Genomic DNA, 21020 nt, shown 5'->3' with positions numbered 1-21020 from the left:
TTTCTTTAAAATTATTGAAGGTATTTCAAATATTTTTCAAATTCTGGGAGGGGATGAATGACAAGAAACCCAAAAGCCAAAAAGGAAAAGACTGACAGATTTGATGATATGAAAACCAAACTTCTGCATAGAGAAAGGTATATAATTAGCAAATTAGACAAAATATCTGCAACAAATATAACAAATAAAATAGTAATATCTAATATTAGTAAGAAAAATATAAATCACTCAATAGAGAACAAAGGTTATAAACAGACAATTTGCAGAAAGAATGCTAATCAACAGAGATTGGAAACTCCACCTCCCAACTTCTACTTTTAAATCCATGAGGGATACTGGGCAGAATTCCAAGTGTATTAAAACCCATGCAACACATCATACACACTCTATACTCAAGTAGTTTAACATTACATTTTTAGGGAGATTGCAGGTTCAATCAGATGTTATGGTGAAGTTAGTAATACAGGGTTAGATGAAGAAAACCCACGTTAGGAGCAGAAGAGTTGGCAGTCAACCGTGGATCATCTGAACTGGTGGTAAAGTATGAGCTTTTCCTTTGTTTGCCCATATCAACCACCTGGCTGAATCTTCAGTATTCATTCAAGCTATAGTCCTTCTGTCCTTACGTCTTATCTTGTTTTACCTTCCCTATCTTTTCATTATATTTCATTTAGCGTTGTTCCTGGAACAAAATAAGCCCTCAACAGAGATTTGTTGAATAGAGTATCTTACCCTAAAGGAAAAATGAAAGAAACAAAGGTATCAAAATATTAAGACCCCATGTCATTTTTTTTGGCAGGAGCACATAACAAGATTTATTGGGTGGCACTTAGGGTTGTATGAGAAGGGAAGTCCCTCACAGCATGAGACTGTCCAGAGGCTTATCTAGGGCATAAGCTCTACCATCCACAGGGGGTGGAGGGCAAGGAAACTCCTAGGGGAGAGGGGAAGTGGAAGTTAGATGCTTAGGTGGTCTGCTTCAGTAGCATTGTGGGGATTCTCTAGGTTAAAAAGCATTAAATGGCAGCAGGGGTTTGGGGTATTCGTGACCCTGGGCTTAACTCTTATTAGCAGATGTGGGGTAGGTTTTAAGGAAAATGCAAAGCAAGCAGGCCCTAAATGGCTAAAAATATGTTTGGGCTACTTTTGATACAATTGGATGCATAAAAATTTGATTTTGGTGCTGGTGGGGTTTTTGGCTATCTTTTAAACTTACTCATTAAATACCATGATCTGATGGAAGCAACATGGGTTTCAGAGTCAGACAGACCAAGAGGACTTCATTACCACTTAGAGAGGATGAAAGATCCAGACCCTTACTTGGTCTTCTTTTACAAAACCCTGGCAGTAGGGGAAGGTGAAGCAGTGCCCTCTTTGTTACAGTGGGGTAAGAGTAGGCTTTCCACTTGGCCTTGTTGACATGGGCAGGGCTGCAGATTTTTTCCATGGGGCTTACAATGGGCATCATCTAAAAGATGTCTGACTTGCGAGTCTGCCCTTTCCTTTTTTTCCTTTTTTCTATTCTTATCTTTCCTTTTTATTTATTATTTATTTATTTATTTAAATTTTTAGGGTGTCAGAATGTATTTTTTTATTGTAGTTCAACTTGCCAACATATAATAACACCTAGTGCTCATCCCATCAAGTGCCCCCCTCAATGCCCATCACCCAGTCACCCCCAGCCCCCCCCGCCCACCTCCCTTTCCACCACCTCTTGTTCGTTTCCCAGAGTTAAGAATCTCTCATGTTCTGTCTCCCTCTCTGATATTTCCCACTCATTTTCTCTCCTTTCTCCTTTAGTTTTGTGGACTGTTTCTTTTTTTTTAATAATAAATTTATTTTTTATTGGTGTTCAATTTACCAACATACAGAATAACACCCAGTGCTCATCCCGTCAAGTGCCCCCCTCAGTGCCCGTCACCATTCACTCCCACCCCCCGCCCTCCTCCCCTTCCATCACCCCTAGTTCGTTTCCCATAGTTAGGAGTCTTTATGTTCTGTCTCCCTTTCTGATATTTCCCACACATTTCTTCTCCCTTCCCTTCTATTCCCTTTCACTATTATTTATATTCCCCAAATGAATGAGAACATACAATGTTTGTCCTTCTCCGATTGACTTACTGCACTCAGCATAATACCCTCCAGTTCCATCCACGTTGAAGCAAATGGTGGGTATTTGTCGTTTCAAATGGCTGAGTAGAATTCCATTGTATACATAAACCACATCTTCTTTATCCATTCATCTTTCGATGGACACTGAGGCTCCTTCCAAAGTTTGGCTATTGTGGACATTGCTGCTATAAACATCGGGGTGCAGGTGTCTCGGCGTTTCATTGCATCTGAATCTTTGGGGTAAATCCCCAGCAGTGCAATTGCTGGGTCGTAGGGCAGGTCATTTTTAACTCTTTGAGGAACCTCCACACAGTTTTCCAGAGTGGCTGCACCAGTTCACATTCCCACCAACAGTGTAAGAGGCTTCCCTTTTCTCCGCATCCTCTCCAACATTTGTGGTTTCCTGCCTTGTTAATGTTCCCCATTCTCACTGGTGTGAGGTGGTATCTCATTACGGTTTTGATTTGTATTTCCCTGATGGCCAGTGATGCGGAGCATTTTCTCATGTGCATGTTGGCCATGTCTATGTCTTCCTCGGTGAGATTTCTCTTCATGTCTTTTGCCCATTTCATGATTGGATTGTTTGTTTCTTTGGTGTTGAGTTTAATAAGTTCCTTATAGATCTTGGAAACTAGCCCTTTATCTGGTACGTCATTTGCAAATATCTTCTCCCATTCTGTAGGTTGTCTTTTAGTTTTGTTGACTGTATCCTTTGCTGTGCAAAAGCTTCTTCTCTTGATGAAGTCCCAGTAGTTCATTTTTGCTTTTGTTTCTTTTGCCTTCGTGGATGTATCTTGCAAGAAGTTACTGTGGCCGAGTTCAAAAAGGGTGTTGCCTGTGTTCTCCTCTAGGATTTTGATGGAATCTTGTCTCACATTTAGATCTTTCCTCTATTTTGAGTTTATCTCTGTGTATGGTGTAAGAGAATGGTCCAGTTTCATTCTTCTGCATGTGGCTGTCCAATTTTCCCAGCACCACTTATTGAAGAGACTGTCTTTTTTTCCAGTGGATAGTCTTTCCTGCTTTGTCGAATATTAGTTGACCATAGAGTTGAGGGTCCACTCCTGGATTCTCTATTCTGTTCCATTGATCTATGTGTCTGTTTTTGTGCCAGTACCACACTGTCTTGATGACCACAGCTTTGTAGTACAACCTGAAATCCGGCATTGTGATGCCCCCAGCTATGGTTTCTTTTTTTAATATTCCCCTGGCTATTCGGGGTCTTTTCTGATTCCACACAAATCTTAAGACGATTTGTTCCAACTGTCTGAAGAAAGTCCATGGTATTTTGATAGGGATTGCATTAAATGTGTACATTGCCTGGGTAGCATTGACATTTTCACAATATTAATTCTTCCAAGCCATGAGCATGAAATATTTTTCCATCTCTTTGCATCTTCCTCAATCTCTTTCAGAAGTGTTCTGTAGTTTTTGGGTATAAATACTTTACCTCTTTGGTTAGCTTTATTCCTAGGTATCTTATGCTTTTTAGTGCAATTGTAAATGGGATTGACTCTCAATTTCTCTTTCTTCAGTCTCACTGTTAGTGTATAGAAATGCCACTGACTTCTGGGCATTGATTTTGTATCCTGCCACACTGCCAAATTGCTTTATGAGTTCTAGCCATCTTGGGGTGGAGTCTTATGGGTCTTCTGTGTACAGTATCATGTCATCTGTGAAGAGGGAGAGTTTGACTTCTTCTTTGCCAATTTGAATGCCTTTTATTTCTTTTTGTTGGCTGATTTCTGAGGCTAGGACTTCTAGTACTATGTTGAATAGCAGTGGTGAGAGTGGACATCCTTGTCTTGTTCCTGATCTTAGGGGAAAGGCTCCCAGTGCTTCCCCACTGAGAATGATATTGGCTGTGGGCTTTTCGTAGATGGCTTTTGAGATCCTGAGGAATGTTCCCTTTATCCCTACACTCTGAAGAGTTTTGATCAGGAATGGATGCTCTATTTTGTCAAATGTTTTTTCCGCATCTATTGAGAGGATCATATGGTTCTTGTTTTTTCCCTTGCTGATATGATCAATCACGTTGATTGCTTTATGAGTGTTGAACCAGCCTTGCATCCCAGGGATAAATCCCACTTGGTCATGGTGAATAATCTTCTTAATGTATTGTTGCATCCTATTGGCTAGTATCTTGTTGATAATTTTTGCATCCATGTTCATCAGGGATATTGGTGTATACTTCTCCTTTTTGGTGGGGTCTTTGTCTGGTTTTGGAATTAAGGTGATGCTGGCCTCATAGAACGAGTTTGGAAGTATTCCATCTCTATCTTTCGGAACAGCCTTAGTAGAATAGGTATGGTTTCTTCTTTAAACATTTGATAGAATTCCCCTGGGAAGCCATCTGTCCCTGGACTTTTTTGTCTTGGGAGGTTTTTGCTGACTGCTTCAATTTCCTCCCTGGTTATTGGCCTGTTCAGGCTTTCTATTTCTTGCTGTTCCAGTTTTGGTAGTTTGTGGTTTTCCAGAAATGCGTCCATTTCTTCTAGATTGCCTAATTTATTGGTGTATATCTGCTCATAATATGTTTTTAAAGTCGTTAGTATTTCCTTGGTGTTGGTGGCGATCTCTCCTTTCTCATTCATGATTTTATTAATTTGAGTCTTTTCTCTCTTCTTTTTAATAAGGCTGGCTAATGGTTTATCTATCTTATTAATTCTTTTAAAGAACCAACTCCTGGTTTTGTTAATCTGTTCCACAGTTCTTCTGGTCTCTATTTCATTGAGTTCTGCTCAAATCTTTATTAACACTCTTCTTCTGCTGGGTGTAGGATCTATTTGCTGTTTTTCGCCAGCTCCTTTAGGTGCAAGGTTAGCTTTTGTATTTGAGTTCTTTCCAGTTTTTGGATGGATGCTTGTATTGCGATGTATTTCCCCCTCAGGAACGCTTTTGCTGTATCCCAAAGATTTTGAATGGTTGTTTCCTCATTCTCATTAGTTTCCATGAATCTTTTTAATTCTTCTCTAATTTCCTGGTTGACCCTTTTATCTTTTAGCAGGATGGTCCTTAACCTCCACGCGTTTGAAATCCTTCCAAACTCCTTCTTGTGATTGAGTTCTAGTTTCAAAGCATTTTGGTCTGAAAATATGCAGGGGATGATCCCAATCTTTTGGTATCGGTTCAGACCTGATTTGTGACCCAGTATGTGGTCTATTCTGGAGAAAGTTCCATGTGCACTTGAGAAGAATGTGTATTCAGTTGCGTTTGGATGTAAAGTTCTGTAAATATCTGTGAAATCCATCTGGTCCAGTGTATCATATAAAGCTCTTGTTTCTTTGGAGATGTTGTGCTTACAAGACCTGTCGATTGTAGAAAGCGCTACATTCAAGTCACCAAGTATAAGTGTATTATTATCTAAGTATGTCTTAACTTTGGTTATTAATTGATTGATATACTTGGCAGCTCCCACATTCGGGGCATAAATATTGATGATTGTTAGGTCCTCTTGTTGGATAGATCCTTTAAGTATGATATAGTGTCCCTCTTCATCTCTTACTACAGTCTTCGGGATAAACTTTAGTTTATCTGATATACGGATGGCTACCCCTGCTTTCTCTCGAGGACCATTTGAATGGTACATGGTTCTCCAACCTTTTATTTTCAGGCTGTAGGTGTCCTTATGTCTAAAATGAGTCTCTTGTAGACAGCAAATAGATGGGCCTTGCTTTTTTATCCAGTCAGAAACCCTGTGCCTTTTGATGGGGTCATTAAGCCCATTCATGTTCAGAATGACTATTGAAATATATGAATTTAGTGTCATCATGATATCTATTCAGTCCCTGTTTTTGTGGATTGTTCCCTTGGACTTCCTCTTTCTATTACAGAATCCCCCTTAGTATTTCTTGCAGAGCCGGCTTGGTGGTCACATATTCTTTCAGTTTCTGCCTATCTTGGAAGCGCTTTATCTCTCCTTCTATTCTGAATGAGAGCCTTGCTGGAAAAAGTATTCTTGGCTGCAGGTTCTTCTCATTTAGGACCCTGAATATATCCTCCCAGTCCTTTCTGGCCTGCCGGGTCTCTGTGGAGAGGTCTGCCTTTAATCTAATATTTCTCCCCATAAAAGTTAGAGATTTCTTGTCTCTTGCTGCTTTAAGGATCTTCTCCTTATCTTTGGAATTTGCAAGTTTCACTATTAAACGTGGAGGTGTTGAGCGGTTTTTATTGATTTTGGCGGGGGGGGGGGGACTCTCTGTATTTCCTGGATCTGAATGCCTGTTTCCCTTCCCAAGTTAGGAAAGTTCTCAGCTATGATTTTTTCAAATACATATTCTGGACCTCTGTCCCTTACGGCGCCCTCTGGAACCCCAGTTAAACGTAGATTTTTCCTTCTGAGGCTGTCATTTATTTCCCTTAACCTATTCTCATGATCTTTTAATTGTTTCTCTCTTTTTTCCTCAGTTTCCCTCCTTGCCATCAACTTGTCTTCTATGTTTCTCACTCGTTCTTCTACCTCGTTAACCCTCATCATTAGGACCTCTAGTTTGGATTGCATCTCATTTAATTGATTTTTAATTTCTGCCTGATTAGATCTAAATTCTGCAGCCATGAAGTCTCTTGAATCCTTTATGTTTTTTCTCGAGCCGCCAGTAGCTTTGTAATAGTGCTTCTGAATTGGCTTTCTGACATTGAATTGTAATCTAAATTTTGTAATTCTGTGGGAGAGAGGACTTTTTCTGATTCTTTCTTTTGAGGTGAGATTTTCATTTTGCTTAGTGCAGAGTGAGTCATTTTGCTCAGTGTAGAGTGGCCAAAAACAAGTTGTACTGGACAAAGGAGAAAAAGAGAGAAGAGAAAAAAGAAAAGAAAAAAAAAGAAAGAAGAAGAAGAAAAGAAAAAAGGGGGGGAAGCAAAGAGAAAACAAAAAACAAGGGAGAGTATCCTGTGATACTGTAGATCCCTCGAATTCCCCTGCAACTTTCCAGTGCTGCTTGGTCAATAACTTGCTTTTCCCCTGTCCTTCTAGCTGGTCTTGTGGCGCGGGGGGGGGGGCCTGCTTTTTCTAAGGTGTGATCACCTAGGGGAGCTGCTCAGCCCCCTGCCTGGTGCATGGCTCAGTGGGAGTTGTTTATCCTTTTTATCCTGTGAGGCTACAGTGAGGCTCAGTGGGGGTTTTTTATCCTGTGAGGCCCCAGGAGCAACAATAGTGGATGCCGGCCGGCTCTCCACCCCTGGAGTCCCCTTAGGCAGTAACTACCACAGCGCCCATTCCACAGGGCCCTGGATGCTCTGGTGCGGAGGCCGTTGATTTGCATAGCTCGGGGCCGCTCAGCGGTAGGAGTTTCCTTGCTGTCCTGTGCGCTCCCAGCCTCTGCCTGTCACGGGGTGGGGGGCAGGATTCAGGCTGCATCCCCCAGTGCCCTGGGCTCCGGGGCCTGCTCTGCTGGAATCGCGCTCCCGGGGCCGCGCAGCTCCCTCCGCGCAGCCGACTCTGAGCCCAGCCATGCGCGCACTGCAGCCCTTTAGGGAGCTCGGCCTCGGTGTATGGCAGGCTCTTCCCCGGGGCACACCTCTTCTGTTAGTGCCCCTGGGAGCCTGAGGGCATCCCCGCCCCTCCTGGGATCCTGCTCCAACTCCCTGCTAGCCCCCTTCTGTCCCGGAAGATTGGTGAAGCTCCTGCTTCTCCGGGATGGTGCTTTCCTGTCCTGGGGGCACTCGCCCCGCGGCCCTAGCCTGGCTCTTTGCGGGGCCCCTCCCCCTTGGATGCTTTTTATTTCTTTATTTTTTTTCCGTCTTCCTACCTTGATAGAAACACAAACTCTTCTTACTGTAGCATTCCAGCTGTTCTCTCTTTAAATCTCAGGCTGAATTTGTAGGTTTTCAGGATGATTTGAAAGTTATCTAGGTAATTTGGTGGGGACAGGTGACTTGGGGACCTTACTCTTCCACCATCTTGCCCCCTTCCCTCTAGTCTGCCCTTTCCTAGTCCTTTGTCTAGAAATAATAGGTATTTTTTAGGGCTTCTGTCATCTGTGCCCTTTGGCATTTTCAGGGTGCTGTTTTTTTCCAGCACCAGATGCAGGATATATGAGACAACAAGGAAAACTCAGGTACATCACAATCTTGTCATTCCTCAGATTCTGAGGTCCTTAGCTATCCTGTCTTCTTCTTTCCACCTTTTAATTCCTTGTTATATTTGTTTTATAAATAATGTCCTCCTGTCCTTAGCAGGAGGAACACAGAGAGACACATGTACTACTCTATTTTGTCTGGAATCCGAAGTCCCATTGTGGTTATGTTTTAAGAGCTTCATTGACTTTTAGCAATAATACTGAAATATTTAGGAATGAAATGATAAAACATCTGGTCTCTTTTTCAAAATAGCCTGGGAGAGAGTGAGAACATAGATGTGACAAGATTAACCATGTTTTTATAATTTTCAGGCTGGGTGATGGGTCCCCAAGTGTTCATTACACTAGTTTCTCTATTTTTGTATAAATTTGGATGTTTCTATCATAGAAAGTAAAAAAAGAAAAGCTGCTCTCCCTCCTCTGTGGAGGCTGGGCTTGAGGAGAACAAGGTAGAAATAGGAAGACGTGTTAGAAAGCAATAGCAAGGGGATCCCTGGGTGGCTCAGCAGTTTAGCACCTGCCTTCAGCCCAGGGCATGATCCTGGGGTCCTGGAATCGAGTCCCACATCAGGTTCCCTGCATGGAGCCTGCTTCTCCCTTTGCCTGTGTCTCTGCCTCTCTCTCTCTCTCTCTCTCTCTCTCTCTCTCTCTCTGTCTGTCTCTCATGAATAAATAAATAAAATCTTAAAAAAGAAAAGAAAGTAATCGCAATAATCCTGGTGAGAGACAAAGACCTGAGTGAAGGCAGCAATACTAGAGATGCGGAAGATAAATATTTAGAGGTAAAACTGAATAGCCTTGGTGGTTACCCACACATGGGGCATAGTGTGCTGATTAGGTCAGTGTTGGTTCTGAACACAAGGATGTAGAATTTCAGAACATGGTTCCATTTTTAATGCTTGACTGCTGACCACTTTCAAGTCACACCACTCCTCTTTCCCTCCCAGCCTACACCTGGGCAAGGTGCCAGGGAAATCTGAGTGTTCCCTTCTTTGGTGCTGGTGAGGATCAGTACCCCAGGCTCACCTCCTAATCATAATAAATCCCCAAATCCAGCTTCCTTTCTCTGCTCACATAAGCCTTTTTTTTTTTTAAACCAAGTTGGGAATCTGTTTCACTCTCCCCAGGAGTCTCGTTATGTGTAATAAACATCTTACATCCTTTTGGTACATTTGTGGCATCATCAATTTCAACATCCAAGCCAAATTTAGAGGAGGGAGACCATTCTTTTCTCTCCAGGTATAAGTACATGAATAAATGAGGAAGTTCAGGTTATATTTGGGGGAAAGTGAGAGATAGGAGAGAGTTCAATTTGGGCATACTGAGTGTGAGGTACTTATATATTGATGTACTTAGCAGGGTTCTGGACACATAACAAACACTCAGAAATGCTGGTTTATTTTTTTTCCTGTAAGCCTCCATGTTCATAATTCTTTTGAGTTAAGAGTTTATTTACCTATGGATTTTACCAGATAACTGAGGCTTAAAATAACCATAATAATGATAATAATAGCAGTTTTTGGTCACCTACTATGTACCAAGCATTGCATTGGAGACTTTGCAGACATTATATCTTGTTTAATCTTTACAACAGTTCTATGAGGTAGGTATAATCCAAATTTTATAAATGAGGACAGCTGAGCTTAAAGTTACACAGTGGGTAGGTTGTTAAATTCAAATCCAGGTCAACAAGATTCCAAAGCTGTGCTGTATTTACTATGTTACACTTCCTCTCTACCTGAACATTAAAGTAGATTGATAATATTTATCACTTACTTCATAGTATACAGCATGTAAAGGATATCAGCTTGCTCCTGTAAGCTGGAGGTCTCCTTCAACTGTAAAACCAGCGCTTTGAAGTCCAACTCCCCAGACTGGTCTCTAGGAAGATGTATTTCTACACGAACAGAGGGAACCTTTAGTTTGAGAAAGGACAAAAAAATTTAAGTTCACAAGTGTTCAGCTTAAATAATACCCTAGAGTGTTGATCTTTTCACCTCCAAACCTTTGCCATACGAATTCCCTGAATTTTTTTTTAATTTTTTTTTTATTATTTATTTATGATAGTCATACAGAGAGAGAGTGGCAGAGACAAGGCAGAGACATAGGCAGAGGGAGAAGCAGGCTCCAGGCACCGGGAGCCTCACGTGGGATTCGATCCCGGGTCTCCAGGATCGCGCCCTGGGCCAAAGGCAGGCGCCAAACCGCTGCGCCACCCAGGGATCCCGAATTCCCTGAATTTTGATGAAAAGTCAAACAAAAACAATGACACCTTCAAAATGAATGATATAGCAATTTAGTTTTCTTAGAGTCTGGCTAGAAAAGTGTGCTCATTTTAAAAGTGAACTAAAAAGGAGTTTATCTTCACCATTGTAGCATTTTGCCTACCACCAGTTACTAGCAGAAACTATAATAGCTAGTTCTGTTATTTGCCATACAGATGGCAGTTTTGCTAAAAGCTGACAGAAAAACTCATGTGCAGGTTTACCTGGTCCTCTCGTGGGCAGTGAGGTGAGTCAAGTAAGTTGAATGAAGGCCGAGAAGCCTGAAATATCTTTGTTGGAAGATACATGTGAACATCTGCAAGAGGTGGACATTTATGGGAAAGGTTAGATAACTCAGGAGACTAAATAAAATTCATAGTTGCTCTCAAAGTTGCACAGGAGCTATTCTTTATAGAACAAGAGTGAGAAATTTATCCTTTCCTGCTAATATCACAGAGAGGAAGTATGAATATCAGATAATTTAAAGACTGTTCAAACAAACATGTAGCATTAAGTGGACATTTAAGGTATTAAATCCTATACATGGAATCAATACCACAATGGTACTATCACTGACACTTTGATAGAATACGATATATAACAGAACCCAACTATGCTTTCTATTTTCTGGACTATCAAGGGAGAATGCCTGGCTGTCAGCAGTTGGACTTCTTGAGAATAGAGAAATGGATGATCCTATGTAGGGAGTAAAAAAACGTAGTGACTGACCTACTTTGAGATATTAATATTTTTATTTATAGTTAATTTACAGTTCAAATACTTACCATAACCTCAAAGGAAAGACTGTCTTGTCACTTTCACCATTTGACAGATACAGAAAGAAAGGTCCAGAGCTCAAAAAACTGTTCAAGCAAGTAAGCAGCAGAGCCGAGAATTAAGCTCAAGTGTCCTGATTCACAATCTAGAAATGTAACTTAATAAAGTTCATTTCTTCATGTAAGCCCTTTGTTAAGGAAGCATACTCAAAGGGTATGCTAAGCTTTCCCATGTTCTAAATGTTAAATGATCCATGTTTAATATCTATGGTTAGTAATGGTCAATAAAGTTTTAGACAGCAAGAACATACATCTCAATCATTCTCATCATCTGTAAAATGTTACCATTTAGGTCCTCTCAGTGTGGCCAAGGAGCCCTTCTGTCCCTTTATATGCAGCTATCACAGAAGCATTGAATTCTCTTAGGAACCATGACTACTCCTGGTAATGTGTGGTAGAAGACATCTTCCACTGCAAATACGACTGAAGGAGGGTAGGGGTCACAGGGAGGACAATGGCATAGTTGTTGAGGCATGAGTACTGCAGTTTGAGAAGTGCAGCTCTACAGTGCTAGAACAACTGACTCTAAACATTACAACTAACCTAAGGGAACCAGATGTAGCTTACTCAAGGGAGAATATCTCCCTCTCAGTTGCAAGGTTATCTTCTAATAGTTTGCAGTGCTTTCTCTTTAAATCAGAGTGCTTCCAAAGGAGTAACTTTGCCAAAGGAAACATCTTTTTTCCATCATTTTAATGCTGATGTTAAAATGCTCCATGTCTCCTGTTTGGAGGCTTCTCACAATGTAATGGTTAAGCCAGACTACATAGCACTATCAACAGCAAAACTATGCACAATTCATTAATTTTTACAAATATTTGAGAGCCTAACATGTTCCTTCTGTCTGAGATTCTGGGGATAGAGCAGTGAACAAAACAGAGTTCCTGCTTACACTGTAAGAAGCACCCCACCCCTGTCCTGGGCTTAGCGTCAATCCTGTGCCTGACTCCAGTGAATCATGGCATTACTCACTCTGTATATGCAGCTCCTTGGCCTTGGTCACCAAGGACATTAAATTGCAGGTTGTTTGCACAGCAGCTTGAAACCGATCTAGCCCTCCCTTCTGTGAGGTAGGGGCCAGTTTAGGATGGGGAATAGTGTGCGTCAAAAGGTGATCTAAATAACGAGCAACTTCATCGCCACAGTGAGCTGCAAGGTTAGTGGGGGTAGGGGAAAGAGAAAAAAACAAACATTTTAGTCACTTCACAATCTACCCCACCAAACAGAATGATTGGCTCCTGTGCTCATAACAGCACCAGAAGTAGGTTGTTTTAGATCATGAGGGGGAAAAAAGGTTGTGATTACTGTACAGTCTTGTAGCTTTACCACTTAGAAATTACAGCCGTTTACTGGACCTACATGTTCTTCAACTTTGCTGACACAATATTAGGGCCCCTGAAAGCAGTATGAGCTTCTTATGGGACAGGTAGAGCAAAGATTTTGTAATCTGTGTATGCGTATGTGATGGTAGAGGTGATGGCAGCAGTGGTGGCAGAGAAGCAGAATAGGGCCCCTGGAATCTCACTGGTATGAGAAGACTTGTGAGCAAAGGCAAAAATCTTCCACTAAACACTGGACCTAGCTGAAAACAGACAGATCCCATAAATGGCAGCTACAATTGCTAATGACATAAACAATCTCCATGTGGCATTGGTGTCAAAAGGATTACTGGCCACACATTGGTCTTTTTCATTACCATATTCATTTATTCACCAAATATTTATTGCCCACTATGTACTAGGTGGTGTACTAGTGCTGAGGGGTTTCAGTGGTGAAGAAGACAGATATGGTCCCTGTCCTCTTGGACTCTCCTTCTCCCATACACCTCCTGTAACATTATCTCTGACTATGGGTAATGGAACAAAACACATACAGAGATCTCATGGATCCTAACATTTCAGACTTTACATGAATTTTCACAACATTTATAGTTGGAAAAGCACAGTGTTTGGGTCAATACTAAAGCCTGTGAGATCAGTTATACATCATCTTTTTTGATCATCTTCAGTGATCTCTTTTTCTGTGTTCTGATGTGATTAATAGAAACTATTTTAAAAAGCTGTAAAAATTGAACTCATTCTCAGGGATATCCTAATGAAAATATTATAACCTTGAATATAACATTGGTACTTGAGTGGAGGATTATGAAGACACAGAGAGAAGTGTTCTTGGCACAGAAGGGCTGGCAAGCAATAAACTCAGCCATTGTGAGACCACTGATGTGTAAAACCAGAGAGGAGAAAGTGACTTACAATGCACAATATCAAATTTAGTAATATATATCATCAAAAAGATACATTTTAGAAAGTAATCTAAGAGAATGAGTGTGACAGATGAAAGTCACAACTACCCATGGAATAGCAAACAACCTCAATATGTGATTATTTTGGTCTGGTTTCTAAATATTTGTTTATGCCACGATGAATATCATGACTTTGGTAATTATTAACAACAGGAAATAACTTTGTATTTAATGTATTTTTCCAATCAAGAAATTCACTCTTTTAGATCTTACAAAAACAAACGCAGAGTGAATTAAATGGTACTTAAGTAAGTCAATGCGGAGCCCAAACAAGAAAATCATCCTCTGACTGCTAATGTGTTGGTCTATCGTGTATGAGATAATGCTTGCTATCCCTCAAGAAAAGCCAATTTATTTTTTCTTTTCTCTAAGACACCACTCTTTTTTTAAATAATAAATTTATTTTTTATTGGTGTTCAATTTACCAACATACAGAATAACACCTAGTGCTCATCCCGTCAAGTGCACCCCTCAGTGCCCGTCACCATTCACCCCCATCCCCCGCCCTCCTCCCCTTCTACCACCCCTAGTTCGTTTCCCAGAGTTAGGAGTCTTCATGTTCTGTCTCCCTTTCTGATATTTCCCACCCATTTCTTCTCCCTTCCCTTCTATTCCCTTTCACTATTATTTATGTTCCCCAAATGAATGAGACCATATAATGTTTGTCCTTCTCTGATTGACTTATTTCACTCAGCATAATACCCTCCAGTTCCATCCACGTTGAAGCAAATGGTGGGTATTTGTCATTTCTAATGGCTGAGTAATATTCCATTGTATACATAAACCACATCTTCTTTAGCCATTCATCTTTCGATGGACACCGAGGCTCCTTCCACAGTTTGGCTATTGTGGACATTGCTGCTATAAACATTGGGGTGCAGGTGTCCTGGCGTTTCACTGCATCTGCATCTTTGGGGTAAATTCCCAGCAGTGCAATTGCTGGGTCGTAGGGCAGGTCATTTTTAACTCTTTGAGGAACCTCCACACAGTTTTCCAGAGTGGCTGCACCAGTTCACATTCCCACCAACAGTAACACACCACTCTTAAGATAAAGAAATTAGCTGCTTTAAGATACAGGCCAACAGGCAAATACCCAGACAATGAAAGCAGGCAAACCCTATTTTAGATAGCTAGAAGAAGAACTGGCTCCTATTAGGCCTTCTCTCTTTGGGATTCAAACAATGTAATTCTTGCCTTGTCTAGGTTAGTGTCTTAACAGTCAATGGTGTTTCTCAGCCATTTTTAATATATGCCCTCATGATGCTTTCTCAGTTTATTATCTTTGTATTTCTAGTAGCCAATTAGATTTGTTGTGTTTTATTTGTCTAGTTTGCAATATGAAAGCAACAGGCACGCTGAATAGGCTTTTTCAAACTATGTAGACCTTCTCAGAGATTCTGATGGGCCACAGCAACATTATATATAAAAAGCACTCTAATTGAGTTTCTTATTTTTATGCTTTTAAATGTCTAAAAGCAGTACTGTATATGTATAGTTCTCCTACTATATCTTGATTAAATATCTCTCACCCACCATTGATTCCTCTCATTTTGAAATCACCAGCCATTTCATATGCCCGGGACAGAAATCTTCCTTAGCTTTAATAAGAGATTGTCAAACTCCATACTCCACAATCACCACAGGGATATTAGACCAGAAACCAAAGGATGAAAAGTGAAGCCAAACAAAAGTAGAAATCTAGGTGTATTAAATAAAAGTGAGACTGCTGGCATTGAGAAATATTAAGGAGGATGCTCAACACTCAACACTACTTTGTATTCTTGCCCAGCAAGGCCATGGCCTTTATGAAGCTTTCTTACCATTACTGGTTGAACCATAGGCATTCATCCAGTCGCCAGATTCCAGCTCATTATAGTTATCATCGTAATCTTCACTGTAGAGCTTACCCTCAGGTCCAGGATCCATGAAGCTCAAATGTGTGCAGCAAGATGTTGTTAAAAACTCTGACAATTTACCTGTTTGAATCCTGACAGTTACAGGGCAAATTGAAAACAGAAAATTAGAGGAAATCCTTTTAAAACAACACATTTCAGTGAAAAAAGGGATACCCAGAATGTTTCATTGGGGGATTACTAGTGCTTATATATTAGGTATAAATTTTGTAAATATGAAATTTTATAGCACTCCTAGGCACGGTGTAGTGCAGGCTGGGGTAATGTGTTAATAAAGACTACAATTATGGGTTCACAATCTACCAGTAGATCAGTTTTGATCTCTTTCACTGCTATATACTATGTTGCTAACTATGTCAAACACCTGGCCAAAATTTCCATTGGCTAACAGAGAAGCTGGGACAGAATGAAGATAAATCATCACAAATCCATCACATTGTATAAAAAAATACTCAAAGATCATTTTGAAAATGAAAGATGAAATTTGAAAATTTTATGAATTACAGAGGATTGTAGACCATATCCTCCCCTATCTATAAAACCAATTGCAAAACCCACAGAGAAAGTCAGTAGTACCAATTTTCTAAAGAACACAGCCCAGCACCCGGTGGAGAACACGATTGCTGTGGCTGCCACTTACGACCTGTACATATTCCAGGACAAAATCAACTAAGAAAGCTAGTGTGAGGACTAAGCCTGGTCGTTTCCTCAGAGGAAGGACATTGTCTTCCTCTAGAGCCATGAGGAGGAGTATTGCACTTCTCACTTCCCCTTTGCAGACTGGAAGGCCTGTCCTTCTGCCTTCAGTGAGATGAGCCATGGGTTGCTGCTCAAGCAAACAACTTACTCAAGGCAGAATTGGTGGACAGTGCTCAATGAAGGCAATTACTCAAAAGAGATGTAAAAAAAGAAAAAGCCAGCTTGAAGGGGCTCCTAAAGGCCAGACCTTGGATAATTTAAACATTGATATAAACAATGACAGGAACGGGGCATTAAGTAAAATCAGAATCCATGAATTTATGCTACACTAAAATTACAAAATAAAAAGGGATATTGGAAAGCTCTTTAAAAAAAGATGAATGGATAAAGAAGATGTGGTTTATGTATACAATGGAATATTACTCAGCCATTAGAAATGACAAATACCCACCATTTGCTTCAACGTGGATGGAACTGGAGGGTATTATGCTGAGTGAAGTAAGTCAATCGGAGAAGGACAAACATTATATGTTCTCATTCATTTGGGGAATATAAATAATAGTGAAAAGGAATAGAAGGGAAGGGAGAAGAAATGGGTGGGAAATACCAGAAAGGGAGACAGAACATAAAGTCTCCTAACTCTGGGAAATGAACTAGGGGTGGTGGAAGGGGAGGAGGGCGGGGGGTGGGGGTGAATGGGTGACGGGCACTGAGGGGGGCACTTGACGGGATGAGCACTGGGTGTTATTCTGTATGTTGGTAAATTGAACACCAATAAAAAATAAATTTATTAAAAAAAACAGAAGGATTCTAATAAATATGCACAGGATGATAGAAGCATAGAATCATTACTTAAAACCCCATTAGTAATAATGTATTCACCAATGGAAGATAGCATTGGTTAAAGACTGTCATAGAAAGGATATGGAGAAATCTACCAGATATCACTTTAACTAAATTGAAACACATTATACAATATAACTGACCTTCCTTCTTCAAAACTATGTTAAAAACTGTCATGAAAGGCTCACAAAAATCTAGGGAATTGTTCTAGATTAAAAGACATCAAGGAGATATAATAACTAAATGCCAATGTGTGATCTTTGATTGGGTCCCAGAATGGGAAAAAAAGCTATGGGGAGAACTTGGCCACAGCAACTTCTTGCAAGATACATCCATGAAGACAAGAGAAACAAAAGCAAAAATGAATTATTGGGACTTCATCAAGAGAAAAAGCTTCTGCACAGCAAAAGAAACAGTCCACAAAACTAAAAGACAACCTACAGAATGGGAGAAGATATTTGCAAATGACCTATCAGATAAAGGGCTAGTATCCAAGATCTACAAAGAACTTATTAAACTCAAGAGCAAAGAAATAACCTAATCATGAAATGGGCAAAAGACAGGAACAGAAATTTCACAGAGGAAGACATAGACATGGCCAAAAAACACATAAGAAAATGCTCTGCATCACTGGCCATCGGGGAAATACAAATCAAAACCACAATGAGATACCACCTCACACCAGTGAGAATGGGGAAAATTAACAAGGCAGGAAACAACAAATGTTGGAGAGGATGTGGAGAAAGGGGAAACCTCTTGCACTGTTGGTGGGAATGCGAACTGATACAGCCACTCTGGAAAACTGTGTGGAGGTTCCTCAAAAAGTTAAAAATAGATCTACCCTACGACCCAGCAATTGCACTGCTGGGGATTTACCCCAAAGATACAGATGCAGTGAAATGGCAGGACACCTGCACCACAATGTTTATAGCAGCAATGTCCAAAATAGCCAACCTGTGGAAGGAGCCTCGGTGTCCATCGAAAGATGGATAAAGAAGATGTGGTATATGTACACCATGGATTATTACTCAGCCATTAGAAACGACAAATACCCACCATTTGCTTCGATGTGGATGGAACTCACTATTATGTTGAGTGAAATAAGTCAACTGGAGAAGGACAAACATTATATGGTCTCATTCATTTGGGGAATATAAAAAATAGTGAAAGGGAATAAAGGGGAAAGGAGAGAAAATGAGTGAAAATATCAGTGAGGATGACAGAACATGAGAGCACCTAACTCTGGGAAATGAACAAGGGGTGGTGGAAACAGAGGTGGGTGGGAGGTTGGGGTGACTGGGTGATGGGTACTGAGAGGGGCACTTGGCGGGATGAGCACTTGGTGTTATGCTATATGTTGGCAAACTGAACTCCAATAAAAAAATTAAAAAAAGCTATGGGGGAAAAACATTATTAGTATAGTTGGGTAATTTTGAATCTGAACTCTACATTAGGTAATATTAGTACTGTATCAATATAAATTTTGTGAGTGTGATGATTATATTATAGCTCTGTGAGAATATCCCTGTTCTTTAAGACAAACTCAAGTATTTAGAATTAAATTGTCATGATGTCTCTGGCTAACTCTCATACTTCAGCAGCTAAAGTGTGTGTGTATGTGTGTGTACGTGTGCACATACATATATGTGAGAGGGAGGAGAATAGAGGGGAAGGGAAGGGAGGGAGGAGTGAGAGGAGAGGAAGGACGAGGAGGGAGAGAGAACGCGCAAGTGACACAGATGTTAACAACAGATGAATCCTGAGGAAGGGTATATGGTGTTCAATACCATTCTTGCACATTTCTGTAAGTTTGAAATTTTTTCAAGATAAAAACGTAGGGAAAAGAGAAAAAAGCAGCCAGAATTGAGTAGTTCAGTAACTTTTTTTTTGTTTTTGAAAGAATACGTTTTCTGATCCACGAGTTTATGAGGTCTAGGGAAAGAAAAGGGTGGGGAAAATTCCAAGCCTTTTCTATAACACTACATTCCTTGATTCAATCTATCAAAAATGAGTTCCTCTAAATAGGATGGGACTATATTGTTGGAGATGCAGAGAAAGGCATCACAAGTCTACCATTACTATACCCAGCTTCCAAATTTCATTTCATTTCACTAAAGAGTATGTAGGGGTCACTTACCTTGCTCCACCAAAATAGCCATCCTGCATTTTTCGGAGTGCTGCTAGGATACTTGAATTCAAGCTGGTTCCATCATCATCTTGAAATGAAGAGAATTTTAAAACAATTTTTTGTGGTTTTAACTTTCAGATAAGGAGACTATTTCAATTATTTCAAACCAAAATTCTGGTGGCAATGGTACAGATGAGACACTTCTCATTGTCTACCCTGTATTTCAACAATTGATCTGAGAGCCAACAACACTGTAGAATGGGCACGTAGTAAGGGTTATTACCAATAGACAAGAGTTCCTCAAAGACAGTATTTTATCATAAGCACATAGCACAGTGCCTGATGGCAGAATACTTAATGGTTACTGAAAGCTGACAATAACAATAACAGTAATCATTTGTTTATGATATGTGCCAAGCACTGTGCTAAACATTTTATATATTTTCTTATGTAAGGAGCCTTGGTTTGTGTGTGTGTGTGTGTAGGCATACAAAATAAAGAAGGCTAAAAATGACCTGACTTTATGTAAAGGGGATCATACTATACATACTCTTTTGTGATCCAATTTTTCTTTTTTAAAAAATTTTTTATTTATTTATTCATGAAAGACACACAGAGAGAGGCAGAGACATAGGCATTGGGAGAAGCAGACTCCCTGCGGGGGGCCTGATGCAGGACTCGATCCCAGGACTCCAGGATCGTGACCTGAGCCAAAGGCAGATGCTCAACCACTGAACCACCCAGGTGCCCCCACTGTTTCTAACTTCTCTTTTGTAAAAGCTAAAAAGCATAGCAGACATTTAAAACTGTTTTTGTATTATAAACAACACTGTGATGAAGATCGCTGTACCTATATCTTTATGCACTCATTCTGTGATTTCCTTAGGATAAATTCTAATAAGTAAAACTGTTAGGACAAAGGAAACACTTACTGAAAATTTTATACAGACTGCCCACTAAAAATTGCCCACTAAAAAAGTTTTGCCAATTATGTTTCCACCATCAGTATAGAAAGCCACTGTTTTCCCACATCCTTAATAATGATCTTTTAATTCTTTGTTTATCTGATACTTAAAAGATACTCTTTTAACTTTATTACTAGTAAGACTGAGCATATTTTCATGTATATATTGGCTATTTGTAGTTCTTTTATGATTTGCCTGTTCATATCCTTTTCCCATGTTTCTATTGTTTATCTTTTTGTTAAATGACTTTCAAGGGCTCTTTATATTTTGTGGACTATTACCTTTTCTCCATCATATGTATTGAAAATACTTTATCTACTTTATTATTTGTCTTTCAACTTCAAACACAGTTCTTGTAGAAAAGATTTAAATTTTCATGTTTTTGAATTTGCCAATTTTTCCTTTTTTGTGTCTTGCAAAGGACAGCTTTCTTCAGCTCAAGATCACAAAAACATTCTCCCATATTTTCTTTTAATACGTTTATAGGTTATTTATTTATTTTTGCTTAGATTTTTTTTATCTATTTAGAATTTTATTTTGAATAAAATGTAAAGTAGCAGGCCTAAATGAATGATTTCCCCAAACTTATTATTTATGCTCTTTTTTTCTTCATGTTTTTATTTAGATTCCAGTTTGTTACCATACAGTGTAATATTAGTTTCAGGTGTAGAATTTAGTGATTCAATACTTCCATACAACACCTGGTGCTCATCATGACAGTTGCCCTCTGTAATCCTCATCACATATTTAACCCATTCCTTACCCCACCTCCCCTCTGGTAACCATCAGTTCTCTATAGTTAAGAATCTATTTCTTGGATTGCTTCTCTCTTTTACCCCGTTCTCATTTGTTTTGTTTCTTAATTCCACATATGAGGGACA

At 39.9% G+C, this 21020-nt stretch overlaps 1 protein-coding gene across 6 annotated transcripts in view; it reads right to left on the bottom strand.

Annotated features, from left to right (window-relative positions):
- PHKA1 (phosphorylase kinase regulatory subunit alpha 1) overlaps positions 1–21020 on the bottom strand; it is a 171899-nt gene that overhangs the window by 27310 nt on the left and 123569 nt on the right. For 4 of the 6 annotated variants that reach the window (XM_041740791.1, XM_041740790.1, XM_041740789.1 and 1 more), the window contains 5 exons: positions 19184–19262; positions 15412–15578; positions 12262–12438; positions 10678–10769; positions 9966–10105 (listed from right to left, as the gene is read on the bottom strand). In XM_041740791.1, coding sequence (XP_041596725.1) covers positions 9966–10105; positions 10678–10769; positions 12262–12438; positions 15412–15578; positions 19184–19262 — 655 coding nt within the window. The remainder of the gene's footprint in view (positions 1–9965; positions 10106–10677; positions 10770–12261; positions 12439–15411; positions 15579–19183; positions 19263–21020) is intronic. The other 2 variants (XM_041740794.1, XM_041740795.1) reach the window with 1 other exon arrangement.

This window comes from Vulpes lagopus, chromosome X, assembly GCF_018345385.1.
Source record: "Vulpes lagopus strain Blue_001 chromosome X, ASM1834538v1, whole genome shotgun sequence".
Classification (NCBI taxonomy): Eukaryota; Metazoa; Chordata; class Mammalia; order Carnivora; family Canidae; genus Vulpes; species Vulpes lagopus.
This window is presented reverse-complemented; position numbering and strand designations above follow the sequence as displayed.